This window comes from Nylanderia fulva, unplaced genomic scaffold (assembly GCF_048542155.1).
Source record: "Nylanderia fulva isolate GAGA-0341 unplaced genomic scaffold, ASM4854215v1 Scaffold21, whole genome shotgun sequence".
Lineage (NCBI taxonomy): Eukaryota > Metazoa > Arthropoda > Insecta > Hymenoptera > Formicidae > Nylanderia > Nylanderia fulva.
The window spans coordinates 2,649,838-2,673,589 of record NW_028190275.1 but is presented as its reverse complement, the minus strand read 5'-3'; the positions used below and the strand labels follow the sequence as shown (position 1 = coordinate 2,673,589).

The window sequence follows — 23,752 nt, the reverse complement described above, 5'->3', positions numbered from 1 at the left end:
AAACTCGCAAATTCCACAACGACAGCTGAGACGATCGAACAGCACCGACACGAACTGTAGCACATCCTCGACGCTGACATCCGGATCTCAGGCCAGCGCTGAGTCCCTATCTCGAAGAGTGCTGAAACCGCAAAGCGTGGAGGCTATAAATCGGAAGAATATTTTAGCGAGCGCCAGATGTCGGAGTGGAAGGGATCTGAACGGGTCACCGTTAATCCAGCGAAAATTCTCGGATGACGAGGACATGGCGAGGACTATCGAAAACGGCAATGTTCGTCAAGTAACTAATGATTCGGGAAATGAGTCCGCGAACAAACGAGAAGTCAATATAGCTTATATAGAGGTCGCGGATCCTTTCGCAAAGGATGAGGAATCTTTTCAGAAGGGAGAAGAATTGAAGCTGCCACCTAAAAGAAGCATGCTACCGCCGCCAGCTGTTAGACCGCCGAAGCCCGAAATGCTAGAACCGTCAAACGATCTTAAAATGTGGGTTCGAGCAGAGGCGAAGACTCTAGCGCGAGCCATGGAAGAAAAATCAAACAACAAATACGACAAATGTCCCTCTGTTGTAGCTCAAACTTTGGAAACGTCGTCTATAACTCACACGGCAAGAAAGAATTCACACGACTCCATGCTTGACGAACCTACTAATTCAGTATTGAATGGTAGTTTGCCTTTAAAAAGTAGAATCACAATAAGCGAAGCAAAAGTCGCTACAATGGAAACTTCAAAATCACAAAACAGAGCGAGTATAAGTCCCAGAAGGAACACGGAAGATCAAAACGATCTCTTAACAATCTTAACGACAAAGAGCCGCTCTAGATCAGCTATACATGTCGACGAAGGAACTTTTGGTAGATCAAAAAGTCAGATGAGTCTAGAGGATATATTGGCTGCTAAAGCAGATTCAAAGTTACTCCGCGCGCAAAATACGGAACCGAAAATCGAAAAGAATGGCGTAATAACAAGCTCGCCGATAAAATCTACTTGGGATTCGAAGGAAGGTCGATACTGTAGAAGAGGTTCTACTACATCGAACGAATCCTGGTCGGAAGATAGACCTTTCGTTTCGAAGATACCTACTTTGGGAAAAGTTAGGAACATCGATAGCGGCGACGAAATGTCGGAAAGTGTCGAGAGAACAAGAAGCGCAACATTGTCGAAGATTCCGACGTCCCGCGGTCTGAATCGACGCAGCGCCAGCGTTACAGATATGAAGAGAGCTGTAGACGCGAGTCCTGTAAACACCCAGTTGCAACAGTGCACCGGCGGCACTCATAATCGATTTCCAAGCTTAGATAGCAGTGTGGACGAAAACATCGGAACGGAAACGGATGTCGATAGATGCTACGGCGAACAATTTGGCAGTATCAGCTCGCTATCCAGCAGTACCAGCTTGATTTCGCAACAGGAATTGGCGCAGCTTGTAGAAGAAGCAAGTTTAGAGGAAACGCGCGGTGCCCATGACGTCATAGTCGTCCTACTTCACAAGGAAAATCCTACCGGTAGCGTCGGCATCACTTTGGCTGGCGGCGCGGATTGCGAGGTGAAGGAGATCACGGTTCACCGAGTGCTGACGCATTCCATTGCGGACAAGGACGGCCGGGTGCAAAGAAGCGACAGGATCCTCAGTATAAACGGTAGAAGTACGCGAAATCTCACACACAGAGAGAGCATGGCGGTGTTAAAGCAACCGAGATCGGAAGTCGTGTTAGTTGTGTCGAGAGCTAGGATGGAAGAGGACTGCAAACTGAGGTCGCGGACTGCGAGTGTCGAAACCATCGTCGAAGGTAATAAATATGTGTTATTTTTGAGCGTTTGAGATTTAATTCGATTTCATTATTGGATTCTCGTTCTCTACGGGACGCAGTATTACGTTTTCTTACATTCTTAGTCACAATAAGATTTTTTATCACGGGTTTCGTTCCTATCGCAGTTGGAACTATTATGTTCTTTCTCAAATCAACCCCCCAATGCGAGCTGAGATTGACTAAACTTGGCTTTGCCGATTATCAGGCGATTGCTCTACTGTTGAGAGGAACTCTGCCTCTTGAACCATTGTAATAATAAAATCGATATAAATAAAAGAATTTTCTCAGGATTAGAGACGAATGTGGAGGACACAGTGTGGGGGCCACCGTCGACTGTGGCAGTCTACAAAGATGGAACTAGTTTGGGATTCAGTTTGGAAGGCGGCAGGGGCAGTCCTCTCGGGGACAGACCTCTGATTATCAAGAAGATATTCACCGGTAATTTTTATGCAAATATTTTTTATATATTTGTAATGATAATACAAGATAACGCTTTATTAAAATAAGATAATAATAATAAAATTATAAAGTATTATAGAATTTTTTGTATAGCATCTTATGGCAGCAATTTTAACTTCATCTTTTTTAGGAGGTGCTGCCGAGAAGACAGGTGCATTAAAAGCTGGGGACCAATTGCTCGAAGTAAACGGTAACGATGTAACGCGAATGTCGAGAATAGAAGCATGGTCTTTGATGAAGAAGCTACATGACGGTGAAGTAAATCTCCTAGTCAGGCATCCTGCCACCAAATCCTCGTGAAGAGTAAGGAATTCCGACGCAAACGGGAATGCAGAAATGTGCCAAGCAAGCGACTGGATAAATTTTCGATTGATATTTGTTAAATAATGCGGGGCATGACAGACTTAAAAGGCGTAAAAAAATTATTATTCAAGACATTCTACATCCGTATTATCGCGAGAAATTATTCTATCGAGCTTGCAAATTTGAATAATATTAAAAAAAGAGATTAATTATTATCATCGATCTTTAAAGAAAAGTTGCTCATGATATTTCTGAGTCATTTAAACTATTAAAAGTCTATATTCGCTATTCTAATACAGTTCCATAATTATATATCATAAAATAATAGACGAATTATTAATTAAAAAAAAAAAAGAAAATCGCAAACAGGATTTGCTTATTTATTTTGTGTTTTGATCGAATGCCTCGTAGGTATTAAATTTTTAGTAGATACAATCTTGTATTTACTAAATATGTAAATAGCAGTAAAATAGTATATTTTCTAAATATTAAATGTAAATTTGCGATATGATGCAACATAGTGTGTGTGACGTAAATGATATATTTTCATAAAAATGGAATTTGTCGTGAAAGAAAGAAGCCTAATGAATGCAAATTTCCAATTCTGATTGACAATACAAAATACAGTTGCATTCAAAATAATCGCACTGATTTGAATATAATTGTTGAATTTATTACATTTGTCATGTAATTGCATTGGAGATTTTGTTGAAAAACAATAATAGAGAAATGTTAATATAATTTTCGTTGACAACGAAGCATATAAGAAATTTCTAATGCATGCCATATGCAAAATGAATAATAATATTACTGGAATGAAATAGATAGATACAATATGTCGTCAATTAATCGTCTAGAACAACGTTGATACGTACGAATTGTACGACATTAATTTCATAGTGCCGGCCGTGCAGTAATAGTTCCAGTTAAGAGTTTGCGACAAGCAAATAATAACCGAATAAGTAGTTAAAGTATGAGCCTGATCGTAGATCAGGTTTATTTTTCTAATATCGATCTTAGCCGACCATAGCCACCCCGTCGCTTTACTTTATAGTGGTTCCTGTTGATTTACTTTAAAATACGAAACGATAGAATATGTACATCGTATAAAATGGCAACATCAAAACTGACGCGCCAATTAATAGTATCGAGTAATAATACAAGAGATATATATATGTATGTTTGTTCAGTTTTCTAACTCTTAATGCAATAAGATCACACATATAATATGAATAGGTATTTGTATTTAGGCAAAGGCATTTTAATTATTTTTATGCCCTCTCTCGCAGCTGGCAGTAATATAATCAACAAACTTTAAATGTATTATAATAAAAAAAACAGCTGATTGCGCTGTTGAAATTTATATAATCGAGTCATGCGGATCGTAATTTCGCAATTCTTCAGTTCATCTTCGAGAGAAAAAAGGGATATGTATACGTATGCGGGAATATTACCGAATATTTCGCTATTTATGTTATGTATGTATAGAATACTAAAATTTCGCAAAAAATGAGATGCATGTAAGCATAATGAAGATATAATAGGGCGGAATATAAATTATTTATTTTGGATGCGAGAACTTTGAAAGATTAGAGACGAAATGAGAGAAAACAAATGATCGTCATTTTGAGAAATGATTCAACATGATGATTTGAATTTCCGTCCTATTATAATTTTCTTAAAAATATAGCAGGACAAAATATATTATACAACCTACCGATTTTGAAGAGAAATTCAAAGCCTGAGAGAAGACTAAAACTTTACTTTGTTTAAATCACATTTAATTGCGCGATGCTCACTCTTTCAAATTAATATTACATATATAATCGCAGTCATAAATTATGAACTTTATAAAGTGGAGTCCTGCATTGGCGAATTTAAATTTGTATTTTCAAATTTATTACGTTTGCGTGAGATATGTTTGTGTACATATCTATATATTCTGCTTATTTAAATTTAAATATTGAAATATCTTTTTGTGAATATTAAATCGATTTTTCTATTTGAAATGTTAAAATATTAATACACCCATACAGCACCGTTAGATTGCAAAAACATTACAACAATCTTTCACCGCAATATTGCAATATTGCAAATTCACTGCAAAATGTTGCTACATCATTGCTGTTGAATTGCAGCAATGTTAAAATGTCCGCTTTTTGGAAGATAATAAAATTATTGATTATCGTCAACATCTTTTATTGTACAATATTGCAAAAAATTATTTTATTACAGTATTATACCCAGCAAATACCAAGTTACAGTTATATAATTGTTAGTTGTAATTTTCCACTCAACAATATAATTGTTATAATACACGTATTATATTTTTGAGTGGGAAATTACAACTAACAATTATATAGCTGTAACTTGGTGTTTGCTGGGTATATGTATATATTGTATATTACAAAATATAAATTATAGAATTTGGATTACATGCAATATTTCCGAAATATTAATGTCATGTTGCTACAAGTGTGCTGGAATTTTGTGCACCTATATCTCTGCAATGTCTTTATAATGTTGCATTGCAACTTGCAACATTGCAACATTGCTGCAATATAATTGCAATAATCTGTGCTGTATGGGCATATTTTGAACATTAAATTAAATTCTAACATCTTTTTCTCTCAAGTTTCAATCCTTGAAACAATATTCTGTCCTTTTATATTCTATTGCGAGTGCGTTCCTGGTTATTTTTTCTAAACAATGTTGAAATTGATGATTGATCAATCCTTAATTTAATCTTAATTGCAGTCAGAGTTATAAATGCGCAAAGTTAAGGAAAAGAGTGATATATATAATAGATATCGTTAATATAAAAATATGTATTGGAATATTTAATATGAAAGAGAGAATTCAGCGTTTTGGGATTTGCATTTATTAAAATTTGTGCTGTGATATGTGTGAGTGACATGATATAGCATCAAAGGGTTATTGATCGAAACATTAATCAATATTATACATTTTAATCCAATGTAAATTCGTTATTTGAATTGTTCGCTTTTTTATTTAATATTAGAAGTCTTTTTCTTATTATATGTTTCCTGTATAAGAAATTAACCGACATTTTGTAGCTTTTGCAAAGTAGTGTGTTTCAATATCAAAAAGTCAAAATTGTCAATTATTTATATCATAAAAAATTTCTCTTGCTAGTATATTATAAAATATATTCCATGAAAGCAATTTTTTCATTCAAAAAGATTGTAAGGTAATACTGAATAAGGAGAGCTGCTCCGTGTTCTTTGATTTTGCCCAAACTTTACAATATTGTATATTTTTGTGTAAAACATGAATCTGTAAATTAAAATTGTAACTCTCAAGTAAAAAAAAGGTTACAGTGAGTTCTGTCCCTTTCCCCGTCTCCATAGAGGGGTCGGATTTTAATTTACAGACTCGTGTTTCACGCACAAAAATATACAATATTATGTTTTGGCAAAATCGGATTTTCACAAAATATTTTTACTCATAATTATATATAACAATTATCCAAAATTTACGTTGATAAAAAATTGATGAGACTCACTGATACGATGTGCAGCAGCGAAGTTGTAAACTGAAAAATATAAATACATGGAAATTATATAGTGAAATTTAAAATAATATTTCAAAAAATAAAATTACAAAATATATATTACAAAGTAATAGTATAATAAAATAAATAAAAGTATTTACCATATAGTTGTTTCGCCGTTGCCCGATACCACTCAGGGCCTCCTCCTCCTCGTAGAAGCTCCGAAACACTTGCACTCGTTTTTTGTTCGCGACGTCCGAGTTTAAATTATCACATTTTCGACACAACAAAACGACACGTGCGAATAAAACCGATGCTCCGATTTTTGCGTCGCTTTTTTTAAGGCCACTTATTGAACGACGATGGCAACTTTCTTCGCGACGCACTCAAAAGTCGTCGATATTCATTTCACTAAATATTGAGAAATATAATACTGATATGGCAACGCGACCATGTCGTAGTCGACCAGCGAATTGTACAAAAATTACAAGATAATTCGTCGCGTAACGATATTTCGACACGACGACCCGAAAATACGACCGAAAACACGCAATCGCCCGCTTAGAACACAATCGACGATGCCGAAAAACCGCGGAAATTCGCGTAGAAAGCACGACCGGTAATTCTCGCGATCCGTATGCCGAAACTTTCGGCGGTTTCTGAGTTGTGACAAAATTGAACCGGCCAATTAAAGACCGAAGATTTCTTTATCCTGATTGGTCGACCAAGACTTGATCGACTAATCGAGGACAGCGAATCTCGTCGTTCTGATTGGTCGATCGAAATTTATCCATCAATTGGAGACCGAGGAGCTCCGTCATGACACAGATTAATAGACAGATCGCCAAAGGCCTGCCTAAAGAAGAGACCGCCATCTTCGTGCGATAGACTTTGCCCCTTACCGACACACTTTGCCCCTGGTTCGAGTCCGTGCTAAATTTCGTAGACTTGAACCAAAAGACTTTGCCCCTGGTTCGAGTCCGTGCTAAATTTCGTAGACTCGACCAAAAGACTTTGCCCCTGGTGCAAGTCCAGGCTAAATTCGTTTGACATTACCAACAGACTTTGCCCCTGGTGCGAATCCAGGCTAATTGATCATGAGACCAATTTGAGAGATTTGGCCCCCGTTGTGTGTGTGTGTGTGTGTGTGTGTGTGTGAGAGAGAGAGAGAGAGAGAGAGAGAGAGAGAGAGAATATTTTACATATATGCATATATATATATAAAATTTATTAAATATAAAAAATATATTTTTTACACATAAAATGTTTTTTTATTGAAATAATCACAATTTTAAATGTGATATAACACAGTGTTCAAAAATTTTTTTATTAAATTTTTTAATTAAATTTTATTAAAGAAAATTACTTGAAATTTTTTACATTAAGAATTTAAAGGCTCCTTATTCTCTTGTAGAAATTTATCACTACGCCAATTAATCACTTATTTTGAGTATTTAAAATACTATAATATACAGTAATTTAAGTATTCGAAATAAAAGTGATTAATTACTCGAAATAAGTGATAAATTGGCGTTACTAGTAATAAATTTCTATAAGAGTTGAAATAAAGTATAAGAGATAAATAGGCTATATGTGAGCCGTATGCGAAATGTGAGATGTAAGACGCATATTGAAATTTAATTTTTCGATATAACTTTCAAAAATGTACACGAGGTACAAAAAATTAGCTTGGACATTTGTAAGACTTAAAATTGGGATTAATTCTCAATTCTATTAATTAAATTTCGATATAACACACCTTACATCCGCGCACGGCTCACATATAGCCCATTTATTAGTGCAATTTTTAAGTTCCTTATTTTTCAAAGTTCACCTTTTTACGTTATCAAATATTTTTGGTACGTTTTCAAGAATTTTATATTTTTACTTACCGCAGTTTCTTATCCAAATGTAAAATCTTTTATCGCAGTCTATAAAAAATTGAAACAATTTACAATTTTATGATATAATATTATTATTATTACAATTTCTATATATATGCACATCTGTCAAATATCGTGATTTATTTCACATTATTATTATCTATTTTAATAAAAAAAAAACAAAAACACTTGCAACAATCAAAAATAAACCGCCTGCCGCGAACGGAAAATGCCAAGAAAGCACGCAATTTCCGCGAATCTCGTAATTTTTTTGAAAAATCAACAATTTCAACGAAATTGTAAATTCTTCAAATCACTGCACAAGTATAATTCACAATAATAATTTGCAGTAACTACGATAAAAAATCGTATACTGAAAACCGCAAACGAAAGTGCAATGGGAGTAAGAGTAAAGTCTGTGATAAAATTAATTGGCAATAGAAAATTAATAATTTTCAAATAGAAAAATTTTGAAATTACCGAGGATTTACAAATAATAAAGTAAAAATATTAAATAATTTATGTTTTCGAATTTTGCTCGCGGAGAGGATCTTTAAAACAAGATTTTTAGAAGAGAGGACCTTTAAAATATAAACAGGCAAAAACGTTGGAAAAATTAAAGCGCGCGTTTAAACAAATAAACGCAATGAAATAAATACGCAATTGTTTTTACTTATCGCTGTAAGCTCACAAGCTTCTGACGTGCTATACACTTTTATATAATATATACAAGGTGTCCGGTAACTAACGGACCAATGATTAAGGGCGGATTCTCTGGCCAATTTGGAGACGATTTTTCCTTAGCAAAAATGTTGAGAAGTCAATAATTTTCGAGTTATAAGCGATTGAAAAAAATAGGTTTTTTGAAAACTAAACGTTTTGGAGTTAAAAGTCTAACATAATTACATTCTTCAGTTAATTTCAGGTAGAGTTTACTATAATAAAATTTTAATTTAAGACTTAGTTATAAAGATACATAATGACAAAGATTGGAAAGTTGTAAAAAATGATGACCTTTTTCGACATTTTCGCTGAGGAAAAATCGTTCCCAAATTGACCAAAGAATCCATTTGTAATCATTGGTCTGTTAGTTACCGGACACCCTGTATATTGGACACGAGTTTCGTTTGTTTCAGATTCTCGAGAGTTGAAGTAGGAACATACGAGTATCATATATCGTTTGTGACTTGCCGAATGAAAGCAAGACAGAGAGCGAACGAGATGATGAGCTTAATAGCTCATAATGTTATAAATAAATAAATAAAAAATTATAACCTGACCTACTAGTTATTGAATCTTTTTTTAATAAAATATTTCATTATTATTATCATCTAAGTCTAAGTCGTTTAATTACTTTTTAGTTTTTTAATAATTAATTTAATTTATTCTAGTCATTTTTATATGAGAAAAATAATATCACGTATATGTTTTATAATGAATTAATATATTTCGGGAACCGAATTATATATTCTTAATAATATAAAAGTGTTCAAAAATTATATTTGACTTTTAATTTTAATTATTTTATAGCAAAGAGTTCCGAAATCTCTTACACACATAATGGGGATTTTTTTCATCCATATAATTCGCAATTAAGTATATATGTTAATTATTAATTTTAATAAAATAAAAATTAAAACTAAAGGTCAAATATAATTTTTAAACACAAATATATTAAATTAATTATAAAACGTATACCCATAATAGTATTTTTCTCGTACAAAAATAATTAGAGTAAATTAAATTAATCATAAAAGATTAAAAATTAATTAAGGGGTTATACCTATCTGCAAACTTCAAAAAAATCGATTTTTGGATTTTGATATTTTCTTAAAGTACATACTTTCAAAAATATTCCCTGCAAATTTCAAGTCGATTCGACAAAAATTAACGAAGTTATGTGAGTTTAAAGGTATACTGGTGTGAACGTATCCTGCTGTTTAGAAGCAGGGTACAGAAACGGGTCTCAGGTATCGAACGGCAGCTGCGACGCGGACAAAAGCGGTCTCTATACAAAGCCAAAATATATATAAATAAATAATATATATAAATATATATAAATATATATATAAATATATTATTTGGTTGTGAACTTAATTTGAAACTTCAAATGCGTTTTTCTCAAAACAGCATTTTTAAAATCGGTGACCAAAATATCTCGAAAACCGCTGCATCGATTGAAATAAAATTTGGTAGACATCTTTAATACTAAAAAATCTAGTGCCCGATCGTGGCTTTTGTTTTTTCGTTGCGTATTTTTTTTTAATAATAAAAAAACGAGCGAATTTTTGGTAGCAAAATCATACCTTCAAATTTGAACAGCCGCCATTTTGTCGCAAATTAATTTTTCAAAAAAATGAACGATCGGGCACTAGATAATCTTATATATTAACTAAATTTCTCGGGTTTTTTGATTTCTGGTAAACCAGTTCAAAGTTAGAGTGGTCACCGCAAAACGCTTTTCAAAAAACTGCTTCTGGAAGATTAAGCATATCTTTTTTATTTATCAACATTTTGCAATAAAAAAAATACTAAATAATCTTTGAAATATATATATTTGAAAACATAAATGTTCCTTTCCAAAGCACTTCAAATATTTAAAAAAAAAATTCCCAAAAATACGTGTTTTTCAGACCTTGCAGGTAGGTATAACCCCTTAAAGAATTTAAACTTATATTTTATATAATAATAATAAAACATTTTATTACGTCAAACCGTCGTGAAATAATTAAATAAAATTTGCTAGTTACGTCAAAGTCAAGTTTTCTAAGCTTATAAAACATTTTATTAAAAAACAGATTCAATAAATATAAGTACATGTTATATATATACTTATATTTATTGAATCTGTTTTTTTTATAAAATGTTTTATTATTATCATATATAATATAAATTATTTAATTATTTTTTAATTTTTTTATGAGTAATTTAATTTGTTCTAATTATTTTTGTACGAGAAAAATACTATCACGGATATACGTTTTATAACGAATTAAATATATTTATGTTCAAAAATTATATTTGACCTTTAATTTTAATTTTGTATTTTATTAAAATTAATAATTAACATATATACTTAATTGCGAATTATATGGATGAACAAAATCCCTATTATGTGTGTAAGAGATTTCGGAACTCTTTGCTAAAATAATTAAAATTAAAAGTCAAATATAATTTTTGAACACTTTTATATTATTAAAAATATATAATTCGACTCTCGAAATATATTAATTCATTATAAAACGTATACGTATTAGTATTTTTCACATATTAAAATGATTAGAATAAATTAAATTAATTATTAAAAAACTAAAAATTAATTAAACGACTTAGACTTAGATGATAATAATAATGAAACATTTATTAAAAAATAATTATAATAGGTCAGGTTAATATTTTATTTATTTATTTATTTATAACATCATAAAATTCTGTCCTTTCCGAAATACGCGAACGCTACGAAAAGATAAATCTCGTACATGCCGCCGGACGAGTTCATGAGCATGAGACGCTCATCTTAGGAACGTATTAATAGTTACTGCATTGACCACTACCACGATATGGCGCTGAAATCAGTGAGAAATGCTGGTCTCTCCTTCATCCAGACCTTTGGCGATCTGTCTATTAATCTGTGGTCATGATTGGTCAATCGCGCACTTCACCCTGATTGAATACATTTCTGAACACAATCTAGATTGCTGCTGCCCTCTGCTGCACTTTCGTATTGTTGGTCACAATCAACGGTCGCGTTGAGACAGTTATATAACTTGAGACATTTATGTTCCGAAAAAAGTTTATAAAACGCTTGATACTAATTTGACGAAAGTTGTAGAAAAAAATGGAGTTTTAGTTCATCGTTTATTAAATCACAGTTTTATTTACTTCGTAAATTTTTTCCGTACAAATTACAAATTATTTTTTATTCCTGAATTTTCATTGTTTACATAATTTTTAATTATTGAATTTTTATTATGTTTTAAATTTTGATTTGCCAAATTTCTATTATACACATAATTTGTATTCTTCAAATTCTATTATAAGATTATAATTTTAATTCGCCGAATTCCTATTATGTACATAATTTTAATATCTGAATGTCTATTATGTAAATAATTTTAATTCCCGTAGTTTTATTATATACATAATATTAATTGATCAAATTTCTATTATGTACAATTTCAATTATTTACATTATAGAAATACGGCGAATTAAAATTATGTATATATAATAAAAAATGAAAAATTAAAATTGTGTGCATAATAGAAATTCGACGAATTAAAATTATGTACATAATAGAAAATCGGGAATTAAAGTTATGTACTCCCTCATAATAAAATTATGTACATAATTAATATTTGGCGAATTAAAATTGTGTACATTTGCTGATCATATAGTATTTATTATTTACGCGTCGAAAACTCCCGCGCGTAGTAATACGTGAAATCGGCCGATTCTGACGTCACGACGTTACCAACTTCAGCCAGCGCCGCCATTAGTTAGTGCGAGTCCAGCGGCGGAGGAGCAAAGGTGCGTCGCGAATGCTCCGCGTCTCGTCTGGATTTCGTCCGCGAGTAACGCGAATAAACGGGAGTGCAAGTCCGGGAGTGTCGGTTTTCGACGTGATGGACCGAATAATATGCTCGAAGAGCATTCGGGCGTCGATTGGGACTTGGGGACCAGTTGGCGATCGGAGGGACGGGGGAGGAGGGCGTTTCTCGTTTGAGAGTGTTCCGCCGTGATTTTCGTGTAGATTTCGCCGCTACTCGCTCGCCCGAGAGCCTCGAGGAGATACCTCATCGTCTCGAAGGGTATCCCGACGTCGACGGGGCCCCGGGAGTCGGATCATCGCGAATTCGCGGGATTGCAAGCTACAGGTGGGGTCAAGGGGAGGGGGACTGTGGCTTGCGACATCATTTCGACGGTATTTAGACTATATTTCTACATTTATCGTGCGGTGTTTCGGCATCATCCTCCCGACGAGGAGTTTCGCGAGTGCTCAAGCATCTTCTGGAGTGCCCGAATATTGTAGAGTGTCCAAGAAGCTTGACTTCATCCGTCGATTCAAATTCTAGGTGAGCTTTCGTGACGCTTCCGCGTAACGGTCGTAGCGCGCAAGTGTTACTTCCCCTGAGTGAGACTTCCCTCGCGATGCCACGAAATAACGCGGCGCGCCGGGAGATGTCGCGTAGACCTCTATAGACATAACGAGTGAATTTAAGGGCATTTCGATGCGTTTAATCTGATTAATATTCGGACGCTCGCTTTCCCGGAATCAAAAAAGTATTTTTTCAACAGATATTTTGTTCGTGTTTTTATTCGCGAATGCGATATCGAACGTGATCGAATGGGATGCTCGAAAGTGCCGAATGCATTCGCCAGTGATATTATTTTTTCGTCCGTTTATTTCGTCCGTATCGTCCGTTTATTTCGAAGTGCATCTGTGTGTAGTGAAGTGCAACAAATAATTATTGCAAATATAAAATAATAGAAAAAACAGTGCAGTGATCAGTGCCAAACCATATGGGATGACAGCAGAGCAGAAGTAAAATATAAAAGTGGATATATGTATAAAAGGAGAAAGGGGTTTGGATAATCGACTTAATGCAAGGTGAGTTAATTTTTTCTTTATGTTACATTCGGATTTTTTTTATTTTTCGGGAGGGAATCACTGTAGCGACTTCTATTTTTTTTGACTAACTAATATAAAAAACAAATATTAAGAAAAACATCTAATCTGATGAAAAATAAACCTAACTTGAGAAAAAATAATACTAATATTAAAAACTATAGAATAAATAATAGAAATAATAATACTAATATTAAAAAAAATAATTCTAAAATTTGGACAAACGTATTTTTGTTCTAAATTATTAAAGTTCAAAATTATTAAAAGTTAATATAATATTGAGAAATGGCGCGCACGTAGCGTTAATTAATATAGTTTTCGTATTGAAATATAAATTCTTTAAATTCAGATGCCACATGTACATCACTAAAAACACGATATTTGCAAGTGCCAATAAATTTTAAGCGGAGATAGATCGTTGTCGATTTGGAAGCAAAATATTTAAAAAGTGACCGACTTTAAGAAATTTCAGTACTCATGCTCAATTGTATTTAGAATCAATTCTTATTGTTTGGAACGTTTGCAATCGAAACCTGTATCGATAAAAATAGCAGAAATTAAAAATCTTCAAATTTGAAGAAAATCATCTTTGACAGGTTTCTTAAACTACTGTAATTTTTAAGGCGTGTGAGTACAAGCGAAACGAAAATCACTTCACACATCTATAAACGATTTTTAATAAAACTGCTGATTTGGATTTGCGTTATTTTTAGTTTGGGGAAAAACTTGAACTTTTGATTTTTTGACTGACGACGCGAGCGATCGACGTATTATCATTTTCGGTATTAAAAAAATTAATTCCTCATAGTCAGCTATCAGATTCACATTAATATATATTAAAAACACATTTTCAAGTGCGTTCAAATTCTTTAAGCGAAGATAGATCGATTTCGATGTTGAAGCGAAAAATTTAAAGAGTGACAAGTTTTAAGATATGTCAAATATACATGCTCAGTCGTGTTTAAAATCGTTTCTTGTGGTTCGGGACATTCGCCTGCGAATGTTACATCGATGTACAAAGCAGAATTAAAAAATCTTGAACTTTGAAAAAATTCGTCTCTGACAGTTTTCTTTAAACTGCTGTATTTTTTAAAGTGTGCAACTACAAGCGAAACGAAATTCACTTCACACATCTGTAAACGATTCTTAATAAGACTGCTGATTTGGATTTGCCTTATTTTCAATTTGGGGAAAATTCATTTTTGACAGTTTTGTTTAAACTGCTGTATTTTTTAAAGTGTGCGACTTAAAGCAAAACGAAATTCATTTCACACAACTATAAACGATTCTTAATAAGATTGCTGATTTAGATTTGCGTTATTTTCAATTTGAAAAAATTTATTTTTCACAGTTTTGTTTAAACTGCTGTATTTTTTAAAGTGTGCGACTTAAAGCGAAACGAAATTCAGTTCACACATCTATAAACGATTCTTAATAAGACTGCTGATTTGGATTTGCGTTATTTTCAATTTGAAAAAATTCATTTTTGACAGTTTTGTTTAAACTGCTGTATTTTTTAAAGTGTGCGACTTAAAGCAAAACGAAATTCATTTCACACAACTATAAACGATTCTTAATAAGACTGCTGATTTGGATTTGCGTTATTTTCAATTTGAAAAAATTTATTTTTCACAGTTTTGTTTAAACTGCTGTATTTTTTAAAGTGTGCGACTTAAAGCGAAACGAAATTCAGTTCACACATCTATAAACGATTCTTAATAAAACTGCTAATTTAGATTTGCGTTATTTTCAATTTGAAAAAATTTATTTTTCACAGTTTTGTTTAAACTGCTGTATTTTATAAAGTGTGCGACTTAAAGCAAAACGAAATTCATTTCACACAACTATAAACGATTCTTAATAAGACTACTGATTTAGATTTGCGTTATTTTCACTTTGAAAAAATTTATTTTTGACAGCTTTGTTTAAACTGCTGTATTTTTTAAAGTGTGCGACTTAAAGCGAAACGAAATTTATTTCACACGTCTATAAACGATTCTTAATAAGAGTGCTGATTTAGATTTGCGCTATTTTCAATTTGAAAAAATTTATTTTTCACAGTTTTGTTTAAACTGCTGTATTTTTTAAAGTGTGCGACTTAAAGCGAAACATAATTTAGTTCACACATCTATAAACGATTCTTAATAAGACTGCTGATTTGGATTTGCGTTATTTTCAATTTGAAAAAATTTATTTTTGACAGTTTTGTTTAAACTGCTGTATTTTTTATAGTGTGCGACTTAAAGCAAAACGAAATTTATTTCACACAACTATAAACGATTCTTAATAAGATTGCTGATTTGGATTCGCGTTATTTTCAATTTGAAAAAATTCATTTTTGACAGTTTTGTTTAAACTGCTGTATTTTTTAAATTGTGCAACTACAAGCGAAACGAAATTCACTTCACACATCTGTAAACGATTCTTAATAAGACTGCTGATTTGGATTTGCGTTATTTTCAATTTTGGGAAAACGAACTTTCGATTTTTACACTGACAACGCGAGCGATCGACGTACTATCATTTTCGGTATTAAAAAAATTAATTCCTTATAGTCAGCTGTCAGATTAACATTAATATATATTAAAAACACATTTTCAAGACCGTTCAAAGTCTTTAAGCGAAGATAGATCGATTTCGATGTTGAAGCGAAAAATTTAAAAAGTTGCAAGCTTTAAGATATGTCAAATATACATGCTCAGTCGTGTTTAGAATCGTTTCTTGTGGTTCGGGACATTCGCCTTTGAATGTTACATCGATGTAGAAAGCAGAATTTAAAAATCTTGAAATTTGAAAAAATTCATCTGTGACAGTTTTGTTTAAACTGCTGTATTTTCTGAAGTGTGGAACTACAAGCGAAACGAAATTCATTTCATACATCTGTAAACGATTCTTAATAAGACTGCTGATTTGGATTTGCGTTATTTTTAATTTGGGGAAAAACTTGAACTTTTAATTGTTACACTGACGACGCGAGCGATCGACCTACTATCATTTTTGGTATTAAAAAAATTAATTTTTTACAGTCAGCTGTTAGATTCACATTAATATATATTAAAAACACATTTTCACAAGTTCGTTTAGAGTTTTTAAGTGAAGATTGATCGATTTCGATGTTGAAGCGAAAAATTTAAAGTTGACAAGGTTTAAGATATTATAAATATACATGCTCAGTCGTGTTTAGAATCGTTTCTTGTGGTTCGGGACATTTGTCTTCGAATGTTGCATCGATGTATTGTATAAAGCAGAATTTAATAATCTTGAAATTTGAAAAAATGCGCATCGTATCGGTGAGTTTTATCAATTTTTAATTAACTTATGGGTAATAATTTTGTAAAAATCTCCTGATTTTTCTAAAGCTTTACAATATAGAGTGTTTAGTATTATCTTGATTAGCAAAAATTTCTTATATTCTAGTTAAAAATTAAAGAATGACTATGTTTCAAATAATTTTTTAATTTATTTAATATATTTTAAATTGTACAAGAAACTTTAAGAACAGGAAATTATACATAACAATGATTAATACCAATAACTACTCTTTGGAATACGATCATCTTTAATACCCATTTCATCCATGATGTCCATCTCAAAAGTCTTTAATGTTGGCTACAAATATAAAAGACATATTTATTATGTATAATTTATATTATATTATATATAATATAGTATATATTTGTATATATAATTCATATGTAAAAGTTAAATCAATATTTGAAATTATTGCAACATTTTTTTAATTCATGTTACACACCATAAAAGTTATTCTTTCTGCATCCGCTTTAATTGTATCTTTTGGTTGTTCTTTGTATAAGTGAGGAGCCTTGTAATCTATTGTTTCCTCACTCGTGACAGGAATAGGAATTACTCTACCAGTTCTTAAAGATATGCGAACTTTTTTGCCATCTTCTGTGTATCGCCATTCTATTGGAGTTCCTTGCCTATAATGATTCAGTTTACATTATAAAATATTTTAATCATGTTTTCGTAAAACAAGTTCTTTGAATAAAAGATACTCACATGTCTGAAGGATCAACCAACTGCACCTGTGAAGTTACTAATAATGGTTGTTCTTGCTGCGTATAAAAACCAGGGAATTGTTTGTCTTGCATAACACGTTTCAGTTTTGTATTAAGTCCTTCGACAATTATCCAATTCCTTTCTTGATAGATTTCTTTTACGATTCCTTGCTTTCCTTTATCCTTTCCAACTAAAATTTCTACCTATAAAGTTATAGACATTAATTTGATTGTATAAAATGCTATAAGTTGCATTAAAATAATATTAATTATTCTATTAAAGTACTACAGTTTTCCAAATAAATTTACGTACCCTATCACCTCTAAAAAAACTCCAGTCCTTAATAAGCTCGACATGAATGAATTTATGTCTCTGACCAGGTTGATTGTAACGATGAAACTGATTAGTCCATGGACGATATATAGAGAAACGAAAATCTTTCTTTTCAATCGTACGTGGCAAATAATTTGGCTTACCACGAGGCGTTCTCCAATAAACCTAATTATAGTTTCATTAATAATATGCTGTTTATCTTTTCATAAACAATTAGATAATTGTGCATACCTGTGCCATAGCTCGTTCAATATAACTATCAGGTAAATTTGAATATTTCTTTGACCATTCTCCAACACGTCTCAATAAAGTAGATGTTAATCTCATAATTGGTATCCTTTTTTAAATTCTTTCTTAAAATAATCTAAAAGAATATATACTTTTATTTTGAGATAATTGCCTGCAAAATAAGTACAATTTATGTACTTGGTTATGTCAAGGTACTTGTTATGAAATATTTAATTATGAATGCACAACTCGTACAAATATTTTAGAAAATATTTAATTATAATTTTTAGAGATATTTATGCGGTGCATTAACAAATATATATACGAACATTCGATATAAAAGTCACTAAAACGAACAAACTAGTGACAACTTTTTTATCAGCTTTGTGCTTGCCTTCAACTGGCGCCAACTATAAAAACGTTGAAGAACAATTGTTGAATAATAAAATAAGTTTTGTGTAAAAACACTGCTAAGTGCACATAAACAATATTTAGTGTCATTAATACAGTGACGCATTGTAAAGAATTTTGAATAAATCTTTACAGACTAAATATAAACAAGAGTGATATAACTGCTCTATAGAAAATAGGTTAGGAAAATATCTCGAACTCCGAGGTTTTGATGCTTGATTTAGAAGATTTTTGAAGATCTTATGCAAGTTGCAATGATAGTCCCGGCAATAAGGAAAAGTGTGCCGTACAATTTACGACGAATTACTGCATACGTTACTTATAGAAACAAAACGAGGACAAAGATCCCACGATATTGCAATGAATCAACTCTACTGTCTACATCGCTTCCAAATTTTGCTTCCTGTAGAACTTACAGCACCGAATCTGATTCTCAACCGCGGATCTTCTTACCTATGCTCGTGGACGGGGCTGCTACACACTTACCGTCTCTTATAACTCCATTGAAGCTTCTCTATTTATCAGTCTTTAGGATTACTCCACACATAGATAAAGAATTTGACGTAGTTGAGTTTCTTAAAGGAGCCAGATATGTATGATTCTTCTAATTTTGGTTTGAAATGATTTAAAAAAATATGTAAAACTATTATTTATATATTAATAGGTATATTATTATGTGTATTTTTAGGCAACGATAATAATATCTAAAGCTTTAACAAATAAAGATTATGAATCTTTACAAGGCCTCGTAACAGAAGATATGATAGAGATTTTAAGGAACAAAATCGAGACTCTTACTCCTAATCAAAGACAACTAATTGCAGTAAATGATGATGACATGTTGTTTTATATTTTATCTGATATTGCGGCTACAGTAGGTAGGAACCGTTTAGTATTTACTATTAAATTATATTATATTCTCTTAAAATGACATGAAATATATATTTCATTTCTCACAGGTGAGGAGCATTCCATTAAAATCACAATAATTTGTCATTATATCCAAGGTCTTGCTGAGAAAAAAAATAGAATGATGAGTGGAATCATAGATTTTACTAAATCAACAGAACATTTAGTATGTAATTATACATTTATTCGTAAGTATGTAAATAATATTGGAGGTCCATGGATTGCATCTTTTGTAAATCATTACACTGTGTCATAAAGATATTTGTTGAATATAAAAGTTTGAAATAAAAAATTGTGCTACTCTATTTAATTATTAATGATATTAGAAAATTTTGTAAATACTCTAGTCGTCTTTCTATAATAATTATTATATTTAATAAAAAAATTAAAGTAATCAAATAAAATCGTATATATTAAAAAATTTTTTCATAAATAAAGAAATAATATAAATTATATTTTATACACATATGCATTCAATTATATATATATTAGTTTTGGAGTCTTTTCAATATTGGTGGAATATATTGTTGAATATGTAATTTGTGTAGATAAGTAATTCCATTTTTGGAAATGCTTATAATCAAAGGTCCCTGCAAAATGAAATATTTTATAATATTAATGCTAACATATTTACCTTACATAAATGATAAAATTTACATGTACACTGTACCTGACATATTTGTGGATTAAATATGTAACATTTCCCGTGTTCGTTACACGACAAATTATTCAACTTTATAGTTGCAGAAGTAAAAAAACTTAGTTTTAGATCTCCCGAGTAATGCACTGAAACCTTCAATACATTTAAATAAGAATTCATTAACGAGACTGTAATCTTGGCAGTAATATCAATTTCACTTAATCTTATTTCAAAAGATTTCTTTGAAAAGGCCATTAACTCATTTAAATTATTTAGCATAGGTGATGGATTTCCTGCAATAATATCATACCATATAATGTATGATGATTTAAAAATAGTTCTTTGAGGATATATACAATTTTTTTTTTGTATAATTACTTTCACTTTGAATTGCATCAGTGAGACGGAAGTGTTTAGTAGTATTTGTTGAATACATTGGAATTTGATTGCGCTCTGTTCCCTTTAACACTTTATCTATTGCTGTAAATATAAATTAACAAAATTTATATTAGGAGATACAGGAATTATATGTATAAACTATGTATATAAATTCTTTTTTGTGTCTTACATTTTCCTACTTCTTCAAATACTTTTATGATTGGGATATTTTGAGTAATATAATTGCTTAGATGCATTGCATATAATCCAGACTGAGAACTTTCTCTTTCATAACTAGGACAATAACTAGACGTGGAATATGCTTGGACTAAATTTCGAAGATTTTTCCGACTTTTATAGTTTATATTTGTTTCTAGTATTTCTGGTATTTCATTATAAATATCAGGATTACATTCTCTAAAAAATAATATTTAATATAATGGATTTTTAAATACTCAACTGTACTTAACTATTCATTTGCTTTAGCTTGAAATTTTTTATATACACATACATATGTAATTCCAGAAATTCTTACCTTCGTGGTACAGTTTGACACATATCCAATATTGTTACTAAAAGAGTAGGATCTTTTTGTTGTAACATAGCTAACAATTCACTTTCACAAATTGAATCCTTCCTTAAGAAAGATTCTGGTGTGTCAACAGCAAGCATGTGACTTTCTTGCATTTTAAAGCCATGCCCACAATAGTAAAACAATCCTATATTGATACCAAATTTTAATAAGTACATTATATAAGTACATTATATTTTGATGCAACATATCTATAACAAGTTACCATAGACTCCTTTTGTTAAAACTTCACTAAATATTTTTATAGCATTCCTCATCTGTTCAAGTGATAAATTTAAAAAGCAGATTACTTTAAAATCTATCTTCTTCAACCGATTATGAATTCTCATAGCATCATATCTAGGTTTCATTAAACATTGAAGATTTTCATATTCATCATTTGCAATGATTAAAGCTATTTTTGCAATTGCCTTTTCACGAGGAGAGTGAACCTATAAATATATTAAAATATTTTTTAATGATTTATAATTTTATGTATGTATATAGTTTTTTATATTAATAGTAAAGTTTTATAAGAATAATTAATAATTTATAATATTCATAAGATTACTACACATAGAATATTAAATAATTAGGGTATATTTACCAGTACAAGAGTTTTTTTAGTAATTACTTCACTCATGCTATTACTTATATGACAGTAATACTGTCCTCCAACATTGAAATTAGATTGTTTTATCTGGAATAGGACTTTTTGTTATGAAAATTACAATTTTCTAGTGTTAGTTAATATCATGTACTTACATGCAATACATTTGATGTTTTTCCCTCTAACATTGTATTGTCTTTGAACCATTGGTAACATGGTTTAGGATGGCTGCGTGCCTTACATTTAATTATAAGGTCCTCATTCTCTTCAATCTCTAATAAAATGGGTGGTTGCTGTTGCATACATACAGGTATATAAGGTATAGTCACAAAAACTGACTCTGTTCGCAGTACAGAATTTAATGCCTCTTCATCTTCATCTTCACCTTCAATAACTTGTGAAATTTTACAATTATATTCTCCAGCATCTTCACAACTGTAAATAATTATATATAACAATTCATCTATTGTCACACATTTTTGCATGGGCAATATTTTTTTACCTATTTATAGTGATATCAAGTTTAGGCTTCTTCTGACCACGCAGCTTAATATTATTATGATACCATTGATAACTCAGAAGTGTGCCAACAGCTTTGCAAGAAAGATGAAGTTTTTCACCAATAGCCAATTGTAATGTACTACATACCATATCATCAGACGGATGTTTAACAATTATTATTGGCTCTAACAATAATATTAAAAGTTATATTACAAGTAAAAAATTATGAATCTTAAAATATTCTGTAATGTATGTATATACGTATGTGTGTATATATATATATATATTAAAAATACCTGGACGATATAAAATTAACCAAACACTATCAAGTTTACACTCTTTAAGTAATATACCTAATGTACCAACTGAACACATTTTTGTCCTTAGTTCATCGAATATATTTTCCGCTCCCATACGACTAATCCATGGTGACATACAACAAATGTATAAAGAAAATGAAAAGAGTAGACATTCGATTTATTATAACTTTCATATCTGAATGTTTAATATTTTTACCATCCATTATACTCACTTGTTGAATTTTGTGGTTACAAGAGGTAATGTTTTTTTTATTTGAGCCTGCAGCTTACGATAATTAAAATTCTCATTCAATTTATTGACCAATTTCTTATATATACTTATTGGAAGATCGTATAAAAGTCTATCTTCGTCGAATTTCGACAAATGTGTATATGCCATTCTTCTTTTTATGTAGTCACAATGCAGTTTATATTAGTAGGCACAATGTAATTTAAATGTATATTTCTTAATTTTTTACACATATAAAAGACTTATAATTGTATTAACGTTACAATTTTCCAGAAACTATTCTTCTTATTTTTCTTAAGGTTGGTTTTGATACTAATTATAGCTAGATTGTTATATTCAAAAGGTCATAAACTAGTTTCAACTATTAAATGAGCGTGCATTACTTGTTGCACAGTTAAGCGGGGAGCACACACTTTTGCATAAGCGTATAAGCGTAAACATAAGACTTGATTGGTCTATGAACGTATGCATAAGAAATTCAACCAATCGAATTTCGTATGCATATGCTTATGCGCTTATGCAAGAGTGTGTGCTCCCCTGTTTTATACAGTATTTCAGCGTCAAAAGGCGTTCGCGTGACTAAAAATAAAGATCACCAATTCGTCAATTTTAATCACGCGACGTCGAGCGTCACCACGAAGTCAGCTTAGTAAAAGGAGTAAAAATATTGGCCAAATATATGTTGTATTTTGGATTGTATTTATTTTAATTCCTATTTTTATAGAATTCATATGAGACAAAAGTATGAAAATTTCACGAAAGTTTATAAAATATTTATTATGTATATTGTTTGAAAATATGAAAGAGAGGTCTGTTCTTTTTCAGCTGAACTGCATTAGTTCAGAGTATCTGTTTTACTCCACATTGGAAGGAAAGAGATAAACTTTGAACTAGTGCAGCTGAAAAGAACAGACCTAAAAGTCATGCTTCTAGTATCCATAGACATATCTTTTAGTCACAGTAGAGAAAATACAAAAGGACAGGTTAGAGGAGCAAAGAATAGAA

At 31.2% G+C, this 23,752-nt stretch overlaps 4 protein-coding genes across 8 annotated transcripts in view; 2 read left to right on the top strand and 2 right to left on the bottom strand.

Annotated features, from left to right (window-relative positions):
• The window catches only part of bbg (PDZ domain-containing protein big bang), a 39,872-nt gene extending 33,622 nt beyond the window's left edge, over nt 1–6,250 (top strand). Inside the window, 3 exon segments of the mRNA XM_029311821.2 lie at nt 2–1,790; nt 2,100–2,249; nt 2,401–6,250. Of these exon segments, the coding sequence (XP_029167654.2) occupies nt 2–1,790; nt 2,100–2,249; nt 2,401–2,570 (2,109 nt within the window). The 3' untranslated portion in view covers nt 2,571–6,250.
• Nucleotides 6,251–17,037: 10,787 nt separating this feature from the next.
• On the bottom strand, nt 17,038–18,620 carry mRpL24 (mitochondrial ribosomal protein L24). 3 transcript variants are annotated; one of them, XM_029310042.2, is made up of 6 exons: nt 18,508–18,620; nt 18,182–18,350; nt 17,930–18,115; nt 17,618–17,820; nt 17,352–17,538; nt 17,038–17,206 (listed from the first exon to the last, which is right to left on the bottom strand). In XM_029310042.2, the coding sequence occupies exons 2-6, from the start codon at nt 18,275–18,277 to the stop codon at nt 17,120–17,122; spliced, it is 759 nt and encodes a 252-aa protein (XP_029165875.1). In that variant the 5' UTR covers nt 18,278–18,350; nt 18,508–18,620; the 3' UTR covers nt 17,038–17,119. The 3 variants fall into 3 exon arrangements, with proteins under 3 accessions (XP_029165875.1, XP_029165874.1, XP_029165873.1); XM_029310041.2 differs by having other exon boundaries at nt 18,182–18,314; XM_029310040.2 differs by lacking the exon at nt 18,508–18,620 and having other exon boundaries at nt 18,182–18,497.
• Nucleotides 18,481–21,394, top strand: LOC114936747 (m-AAA protease-interacting protein 1, mitochondrial). Its single transcript, XM_029310043.2, has 3 exons — nt 18,481–19,182; nt 19,278–19,467; nt 19,549–21,394. Exons 1-3 carry the CDS (start codon nt 18,832–18,834, stop codon nt 19,752–19,754), a joined length of 747 nt encoding a protein of 248 aa, XP_029165876.1. The 5' UTR covers nt 18,481–18,831; the 3' UTR covers nt 19,755–21,394.
• LOC114936745 (mucosa-associated lymphoid tissue lymphoma translocation protein 1) lies at nt 19,621–23,222 on the bottom strand. Of its 3 annotated transcripts, none has more exons than XM_029310038.2 (11): nt 22,731–23,219; nt 22,552–22,616; nt 22,200–22,383; nt 21,853–22,132; nt 21,695–21,787; nt 21,314–21,539; nt 21,052–21,235; nt 20,707–20,933; nt 20,517–20,618; nt 20,169–20,431; nt 19,621–20,088 (listed from the first exon to the last, which is right to left on the bottom strand). In XM_029310038.2, exons 1-11 carry the CDS (start codon nt 22,895–22,897, stop codon nt 19,987–19,989), a joined length of 1,893 nt encoding a protein of 630 aa, XP_029165871.2. In that variant the 5' UTR covers nt 22,898–23,219; the 3' UTR covers nt 19,621–19,986. The 3 variants fall into 3 exon arrangements, with proteins under 3 accessions (XP_029165871.2, XP_029165870.2, XP_029165872.2); XM_029310037.2 differs by having other exon boundaries at nt 22,495–22,616; nt 22,731–23,218; XM_029310039.2 differs by lacking the exon at nt 19,621–20,088 and having other exon boundaries at nt 20,169–20,291; nt 22,495–22,616; nt 22,731–23,222.
• Between the last annotated feature and the right edge of the window lie 530 nt (nt 23,223–23,752).